Here is a 9,160-nt window from a genome sequence, read left to right on the forward strand (position 1 = left end):
GTTTTCAATGAACTGAAAACACTCCCTTCCCTTTCTCCGCCAGCTTCCCCGGGGTTGCAAGGGCAGAGGCTCTGACCCCATCAGGAGGTACCTGGGGGGCTGGGGAGCATCGAGGAGAAGCTGAACCAATAGCAGAGGCATTTTCATGCTTTAGAGCAGCTTTGGGTTTGCAGAGTTTTCTTAATTCCTTATACCGCAGTCACGTACTTCACAACTACGGTCTTATTCAAGTTTTCTGGGAATCCTGTGAGGTCGGGTTAGGAATAGCATCCCCATTTTGCAGATGAGAAACGTGAGGCTCCAAAGAGAGAGAATAACTTGCCCAAGGTCAATCGGCAGATACGGGTATAGGAGCATAGGAAGCCAGCATGTGGGCGGCGTGGGCGATCTTTACTGGGTCATGATCAGAGTCGCCAAGGACTGAAAACTGAGGACAGGGGAGTTGGGCCAGGTGAAATAAACTGTTTATGAAGATGCTGAGGGCAGAGAGGTAGGGCTATGGCCTCTGCTTGAGAAGTGCCCATGACATTCAGAGGCACTAAAAGAAAACAGGTCACAGCACTGGGTTCGAGGGAAGCATCCCAGCTCGGCAAGCCTCTGCCTCCATTTCCCCATGTTTAAACCTCCAGTGGTTGGTATGTGAATTGAATGAGATAAAATATAGGTAGACCCCTTGGCACAAGGCCTGGCACATGGTAAGCACTTAACTGTCAGGCATCATCATTGTTATCATTACTAAGGTTGACAAAGCAGTAATTCTTTTTTCCATTTCATGCACCAGCCCCCTGAGGGTGGTTTTCATGAGTATGCTCATTTTGCAGATGAGGAAAACTGAGGCTCAGTGAGGGACTTCTGCTTCCTTCTTCTGTAAATTGAAGGAACTGGGCTGGATGTTCTCTCAGCGACTGGCTTCCTCTCCTGAGCTGGGCAGGTACTAAGGGGCAGGGTAGGGAGAAAGTTCACTCCCCGTGCTCCCACTTAGCAACCAGCACTGCCCTACCCAAAGAATGCCCCCACAGTGTCCTGGAGGTGAGGCCTGCCGGTTCTCAGCTGTTCCAGATCCCCAGGCAGCTTTGAGGTCTGAGACACCAGCTCTGATCTGAGAGTGCAAAACCCAGCTGGGGTTCCCTGCTGCCCTGGGAGGAGGGAGGAACAGCTAGCTGCCTTCGTGGGAGACTCAGTCTCTGACCTGTTGGTGCCCGGTGTCTGGAGTCCACATGTCCTTCACAGAGAGACTTCCAGCATCTCCTCCTTGAAGTCCACCCTGTCCTGCTCCTGGCTCTCCAGAAGCTCCCTGCTGTTGCCCTTGTCCTGATTGATCTTCCTGGGTGTCTTCAGAAATCTGGAATTCAGGCCCCAGCTGCAAATCAGCCAGTGCCCCAGCTGCAGAGGGCTTCCAGGCCACCCCACCCCAGCTCCACTCCGCCTGGCATCTTGGCCCCTAGGCCACTCACCTGAACAGGAGTTTCTGCCTGGGTTCCTTCTTAATGATGTTCAGATTATGGTAGGGGCACAAGGCACGTGACATCTTCTCATAGGTCACATTCACCTGCTTCTGGAAGGAAAAGCAGCCCCACATCAGCCCCTACTCCCCACCCTGCTCCTTCCAGGCCTGGGAAGGAGCAGGTTGGACTGGATGGTTTCTTAAGCCCCTCAGCCCAGGGGTCTGTTAGGGAATATGAAAGTTCTCATGCATTGGGAAGGAGAAAGGCAGGGGAAGGCCAGGGTGGGGGGTGTGGGAAGAAACAATGGGATGGTTCTGTCATCTACTTGACTGAGACCCATGGGCCAGGAGTGAATTGCATGTTGCTTTTAAATGGCAAATGTCACGAGTAGTAACAAATAAATATATAGTTAGTAGGAGAGACAGCATGGTGGGGTAGCATGAGGGCCTTGCCACCTAGCTGTGTGACTTTGACCAAGTCAGTTTTTCCTCTCTCTGGGGAGTGGACTGTGCAGACAGAGTAGGGACAAAGAGGCTGGGCTTTGGTGTCAATTTAAGCTCCAGCTCCACCATTTGGCAGCTGTGTGACCTTGGATAAGTTTCTTTACCTCTCTGCATCTGTTGCCCCAGCTATAAAATGAAGATAAAAACATCAACCTCACAGATTTGTTGTGAGCATTAAATTAGTTAATCCATGAGAGCACTTAGCACAGTGCTTAACGCGTGGTCTGTGCTCACTAAATGGAATTGCTGCTCTTGGGGCCTCAGTTGCCCTCCCTCCAGATAAGCACACCCAAACTTTAGTCATTTGCATCCTTCCAGCCACCAGCACTACCCAGAGGCCACAAAGCAGGGTGGCGCCCAGAGCTACTTGGTCTGGATTCAGGTCTCTGCTCTGCCACCTACTGGCTGCAAACACTGGGACAAGTTGATACACCTCTCTGTGCCTCAGTTTCCCCATCTGATAATATCCACCCCATGAGGTTGTTGTGAGGATTAAATGAGTTAATACAGGCAAAGCCCTCTGAGCAATGCTTGGCAATCAAATGCTGTGCCATTTTAGGAGATGCTATATATTGCAGATGATCATTATTGGTTTTTTGTTTGTTTGTTTTAATTTATTTAACTTATTTATTTATTTTTGGCCGTGTTGGGTCTTTGTTGCTGCGCATGGGCTTTCTCTAATGGCGGCAAGCGGGGGCTACTCTTCGCTGTGGTGCGCGGGGCTTCTCATTGTGGTGGCTTCTCTTGTTGCAGAGCACGGGCTCTAGGCACAAGGGCTTCAGTAGTTGCAGCATACGGACTTAGTAGTTGTGGCTTGCAGGCTCTAGAGCACAGGCTCAGTAGTTGTGGCGCATGGGCTTAGTTGCTCCACAGCAGGTGGGATCTTTCCGGACCAGGGCTCGAATCCATGTCCCCTGCATTGGCAGGCAGATTCTCAACCAGTGCGCCACCAGGGAAGCCTGATCATTATTGTTAATAGTTTTCTTTAAAGACTCTTTTTAACCTAAATGAATTTATTTATAGACTAGCACACTGGTTTTATATCACCACTGTCAATCACGAGATTGACAAAGTAGTTAAATTTTGTAATCCTAATGCTTACTAAAATAAATAATTATTAGAATTTGGAGTAAACCACCTAAAATCCCCTGGCAGACACCCATTTAGGTATGGGCGCTCCTCACGTTAGGAATGCTGGCCTCGGTCATCCCCAGGCCTTTCCAGCCCTGACAGCTGATGTTCTGCAGGGCCTGAGACCTGGGTTTCTGTCCCAGCTTCCTCCAGGGTACCAGCTTCCTCATCTGGCTTAACAGCAAATGATGCACAATTCATGTAAGCGTGCTTTGAAAGCCTCAAATGCTAAGGAAAGGTGGAATTAAGCAATTAGAAGGCAAGATTCCTGAGTTCCAGGGCCAGTCCCCATCCTCAAGAAGTAACTGCCTGTCCTTCGGAATCTCCCAAAATAAAATGATCCCAGCAACAGCCACTATGGAGAATATATGGCGGTTCCTTAAAAAACTAAAAATAGAATTACCATATGACCCAGCAATCCCACTACTGGGCATATACCCAGAGAAAACCATAATTCAGAAAGGCACATGCACCCCAATGTTCACTGCAGCACTATTTACAATAGCCAGGTCATGGAAGCAACCTAAATGCCCATCGACAGACGAATGGATAAAGAAGATGTGGTACATATATACAATGGAATATTACTCAGCCATAAAAAGGAACGAAATTGGGTTATTTATAGAGACGTGGATGAACCTAGAGACTGTCATACAGAGTGAAGTAAGTCAGAAAGGGAAAAACAAATATCGTATATTAACGCATATATGTGGAACCTAGAAAAATGGTACAGATGAACCAGTTTGCAAGGCCTCTGAGACACAGATGTAGAGAACAAACGTATGGACACCAAGGGGGGAAGTGAGGGTGGGGAGTGGAGGGATGAATTGTGAGATTGGGATTGACATATATACACTAATATGGATAAAATAGATAACTAATAAGAACCTGCTGTATAAAAACTAAATAAATAAAATTCAAAAAAAATTTTAAGAAAAAAATGATCCCAACACTTCTGGGGCTGCTGGTGAAGCTCCCATCAGTTGAGGCCTGTCCCCTAGTGCTGAGGGGTCCACTGTGGCCCCTGCCCTATCATGTGTGTTGAGACCATCCTGCCTGCTGGCTGAGGTTCACCTTGTGGTTTCCCCAGAATCTGGCAAGCCCATTTGGATCCACAACTCAGAAGATCTTGGCATTATTGTCTTCCCACTTGATGCAGGGCTCGTACCAGGTGTCAGAGAGCAGCTGATACTTGTAATCCCACAGCAGCTGGCAGTCTGCAGTTGAGCACAGAGGGTGCAGACGGGGCGCCTTCATGGAGCTGTGAGGATGAGCATGGGAAAGGTGCTCTGGGGCTCTCGAAGCCGGGGCCCCGGCGTGCAGCGGGATGGTGAAGACGACGGTACTAACAGAAACAGCCACACGTGGGGCCTCATTACTCATCTCATTCAATCATCCTGACTCTAACAGGTGGAGACCTTTACCCCCAGGAAGGGATGAGGAAATGGGCTCAGAGAGGTATGGACATATCCCAGTCACCAGGCTTCTAAGGAGCAGGCGGAATGGGGAGCCTAACCCAGCTCTTCAGACACCAAAGCCAACACCCTTCGCCTGGGGGCAGGTGGCAGGGGCACTGGCCAGTGGCTGGCAGCTGGAACCCTGTCTCCAGGTCCCTCTCTGCCCCTGGCCCAGTCACTCAACCTCCCGGATCTCTATTAAATCAGGATTGTAACATCCATCCTATCCAGCCAGCACCCTAGCAGGAGGTTCTGGAAAATCGAATGTGCTACCATGAAGGGCAAGTGGCAGAGGGAGCCTGGGCGCAAGCTCGTAAGTCCCACCTGGGCCACCTGGCTCGGGCGTGGGGGGCAGGTTACCGGACTTCTTCTGAGCCATAGTTTCCTCGTGTTGGGTGATGTGAGGATTAAGTAACATAATCGACCAAAAGACCCTTAGCACAGTGCCTGGTACAGAGTAAGTGCTCAAAGAATGTTAAGTATTATATTAAAATTAAATAACTGTGTTTCAGTGACTCCCAGTCACTTTCAACCCAGGAGCTAAGTTTCTGCCCCCTCTGTGGTGTCTTAGGATAAATGTAGTGGCCCCGCCATGACTAGAAAACACACTTTGGGAAGGCAGTCAGCTTACCTGTCAGTCCGTCTGGTTACCTGTCTGTTAGTCAGTCCTTTAACAATGAATGTGGAGAAGTATATCACCTGATTAGAGCTCAGGCCCTAGAGTCAGACTGCCTGGATTCACACTTCAATTCTGCTACTTCCTGCTGTGTGACCATGGGAAGGTCACTTAACCTCTCTGTCCCTCATTTTCCTTATCTGTAAAATGGGGCTAATAATAATACCAACCTCAGAGGGCTGCTGGGAGGTTAAATAAAAGCCTTAGAACCATGCCTGGCACATAGTAAACACTCAACTATTTAAAAATAAATAAAGTTTTTGGGCTTCCCTGGTGATGCAGTGGTTAAGAATCCTCCTGCCAATGCAGGGGACACTGGTTCGATCCCTGGTCCGGGAAGATCCCACATGCCGCAGAGCAACTGAGCCCGCAAGCCACAACTACTGAAGTTCACATGCCTAGAGCTCGTGCTCCACAACAAGAGAAGCCACCGCAATGAGAAGCCCACACACTGCAACAAAGAGTAGCTCCCGCTCGCCACAACTAGAGAAAGCCCGCACGCAGCAACAAAGACCCAAAGCAGCCAAAAATAAATTAATTATTAAAAATTAATTATAAAAATAAAGTTTTAAAGGGGGAGGGGGCATACTCTAGGCCAGTCTGACTGTCTGAACTATGACTGGTAAATCGTCCCTGGCCTGGACATAGGGTGGGCTTGGCGATCCCGGGCAGCACTTTCTGCCTGCTGTGACCAGACTGTGACCAGCACACAGGAGAGTCACTCCACACACCACTGCCAAGCACAGACCCTCTCATTCCCCAGATCAAAATAACCCTCCTTGTCACCCACCCACCTCTGGGACTCAGCCTCAGCACACCTCCCTCCTGTGTGCCAGGGGAGCACAGCCTCCTACTCACCAGTGATCCTGCCATCAATGGGGGCCTGTGGCATCGTGGGGAAGGAGGAGACTCCCTCAGCCCTGCAGCTGAGCTCCACACAGTGAGATAAACTGAGTGACTCCTGCCTGCTGAGGGGCCAGCTGGCCAGGCCAGGGGCATCCACATGGCTCAAGGAGCTGGCAAGCCCCAGGGCTGGTGGCTGCTGCAGGAGGCCCCGATCCCCTCTGCAAGCAGAGGAGCACCATCGATTCTTTGGGCCCAGAGCCTCCCCCGACCCAGACCCCCTCAGTGACATGCGCAGGAGCCCGTGGGGCTGCACTCCTAGTGCTCTCCCCACACCCAGCCCCTGGTTAGAAGGTCAGGGAAGCACTGGAGGGTGTGGGTGAGGGCCAGACAGCCCAGGTGCTAACCCTAGCTCCCAGACAAGTAACTTAGTTTCTCAAACCTGCTCCCTCATCTGTAAAATTGTTCACAATGCCAAGAGGTGATACAGCCAGGTCCAGAACCCAGGTGCCCTCTTCATCCACCCAATAACTATTGATGGAGAACCTTCAGTGAGACAGGCATTGTTCTAAGAATGTTGGGGACACATCACTAAACTGAAAAGAGCTTCTGCCCTCATGGAGCTTTATATTCTAGTGGGGTAGGGAGGGGGAGGAAGACAGATGATTAAAATAAAAAAGGAAATAGAAGTAGTATACAATATGGGGGGAAGGGATAAAGCACTACTGCACAAGGCAAATAGGGAATTCTGGGAAATGCCTCACAGACATGATAACATTTGAACAGACACCTAAGGAGGTAGATGAGTGAGCTATGTGGGCATGTAGAGAAGAGACTGCAAGGCAGAGGGAACAGTAAGTGCAAAGGCCCTGAGGCAGGGGTGTCTCTGGCTTGTTCAATGAGCAGGGAGGCTGGTGTGGCTGGAGAAGCATGAGCGAGAGGGAAAGGAGTGGGAGAGGACAGCGGAGGGCAGGGAGGTCGTTGTATGGACTGGGGCTTTGACGAGTGAGATGAGAGCCACTGGAAGATTTTGAGCAAAGAAGTAACATGACCTGACTTATGAATCTCTGGCTACTCTGTTGAGAATAGATCATAGGAGATCAAGGGCAGAAGCAAGGAGACCAGTGAGGAGGTTCTCCAGAGGAGGCGGGGGCTGGACCCTGGGCAGCACTACAGGTGTGTGAAGTGGTTGGATTCTGGGTAGATCTTGAAGGTAGAGCCAGCAGGAGTTGTTGACAGTTGGGATGAGGATGAGAGAGAAAGAAAGTAATCAAAAATGACATCCAGGGCTTCCCTGGTGGCGCAGTGGTTGAGAGTCTGCCTGCCAATGCAGGGGACACGGGTTCGAGCCCTGGTCTGGGAGGATCCCACATGCCGCAGAGCGACTGGGCCCGTGAGCCACAATTACTGAGCCTGCACATCTGGAGCCTGTGCTCCGCAACAAGAGAGGCCGCGATAGTGGGGGGCCCGTGCACCGTGATGAAGAGTGGCCCGCACTTGCCACAACTAGAGAAAGCCCTCGCACAGAAACGAAGACCCAACACAGCCATAAATAAATTTAAAAAAAAAAAAAAAAAATGACATCCAGCGTTTTGGCCCAAGCAACTGGAAGGCTGCAGCAGTGAGTAAGGACTGGGAGTGACATGAACAGCCCTGTGTGCAGGTCCCTGGAGACCCTGAGGAGAGCAATTTCCATGGAGAGATCAGGAGGAGAAGAGAGGGATGCCACATAAACAACCCTCTGCTGGAGAGGAGAGCAGAGAAAGGGGGAGATGAGAAGCAAGGCCCCTCGGCTAGAGGACAGTCACAGAGGGCAGGGGTGAGAGTTAGGGAGGCAGGGCAGGGGGAGATGGGGAGCTTGGCCCACAATGCTGCCTCTTTCATCATTTTGCCTGGAAGAAGCTCTGCCCTCTGATGAGGCCAATCTGGGGGAGGGTCTCAGAGAGCCTCCTCACCTTCCAGGCAGCAGGGGAAGGGCTGAGTGGGCACCCTCTGCCTGACAGCTCTTCCGAAAAAGGGCCCACATGCCACAGCTTGCCGCTAGGTCTTGATGTACTGGAGCAACTCATACAGAACGTCAGCTGAAGCGGGGGGGGGGGGGGGGGGGGGGTGGCGCTGGAGGGCAGGCTGCTGACCAGGTGTCAGCTGGCATGTCCGTCACAAGATTCGTCCTGATGGAGATGCTACACAGAGGACTTAGGATGGAAACGGGAAGGGAGAGGGAGAGAGCAAGACAGCTCTCCACGCCCACCCCCGCTCCCCCTGGTTTGCATCAGAGAAGCCAGTGAGTGACCCTGACCTGAACCCAGGGAACGGAGTGGGAAGTCGTCCTTGATGAGGATGCAAAGGGCTCGGCCGTTCATCTCAAAGTCCTGCTCCCTGGTGTGCTGCAGCCAAGCGCAGCCAGTGCAGCTCGTCCTTGTTGCTGGAGAGCATGGGCTGGATGGGGTTGACGGAACCCCAAGGAGGTGCCCAGAGAGGAGGGCTTGGCTACGGGGTGCCTGACTCTCTGGCTCAAATCGCCTCACCTCACAGATGAGACAGAGTTCAGCCTTGAGCATCCGACGAGGCACTTCCAGCCTGGTCGGGCGGCCCAGTGGCCACACAGCCTCACAGGCTGTCTGCAGTCTGACTGCCCTTTGTTTCTCCAGAGGCAGAACTACCTGGCTTGACTCTTGGGCTTACAGTTTGCAAGCCGCAGGCCTGCGTGGGTCTTGGCATCTGGAAAACGGGGCTGGTGGTCGAGAACAGTGGAGCGTGTAAAAGCGGCAGTATTTGGGTGGGCGGGCTGTGTTCATCCCTGCTCTTTCTCTTGAGTTCTCCCCAAACTTCCTTCTTCCCTTTCCATCTGAGCCTCTTCCTCCTGTCCCCACACCCCTCCCCCAAGAGAAGGGTCTCACTTATCCAAGTGTTGAACAATCACTGATCTCAAGCCTTTCTGCCAGAAGCTATGTTAGGCGCTGGGGTCAACGGGGAAGTTACAACTTTTAAAGTTGCAGGCTGGAAGGGCAAACAGTGACCTGGAGCCCTTTCAGAGACGAAGAGCCGGTTTACATGATTTGAAGGCTGGGCACCTGCCCTAAAGCTAGGGCGCCTGAAATAGGG

The 9,160-nt window shown here is 51.6% G+C and overlaps 1 protein-coding gene across 1 annotated transcript; it reads right to left on the reverse strand.

Annotated features, from left to right (window-relative positions):
• Positions 1-1,224: 1,224 nt before the first annotated feature.
• On the reverse strand, positions 1,225-8,418 carry ETV7 (ETS variant transcription factor 7). The gene is given in 7 exon segments (XM_065885955.1): positions 1,225-1,342; positions 1,455-1,555; positions 4,154-4,296; positions 6,071-6,276; positions 7,794-7,848; positions 8,011-8,136; positions 8,355-8,418. Coding segments are annotated over 7 exon segments (813 nt in total).
• Between the last annotated feature and the right edge of the window lie 742 nt (positions 8,419-9,160).

The sequence above is a fragment of the Phocoena phocoena genome, chromosome 10 (genome assembly GCF_963924675.1).
Source record: "Phocoena phocoena chromosome 10, mPhoPho1.1, whole genome shotgun sequence".
Lineage (NCBI taxonomy): Eukaryota > Metazoa > Chordata > Mammalia > Artiodactyla > Phocoenidae > Phocoena > Phocoena phocoena.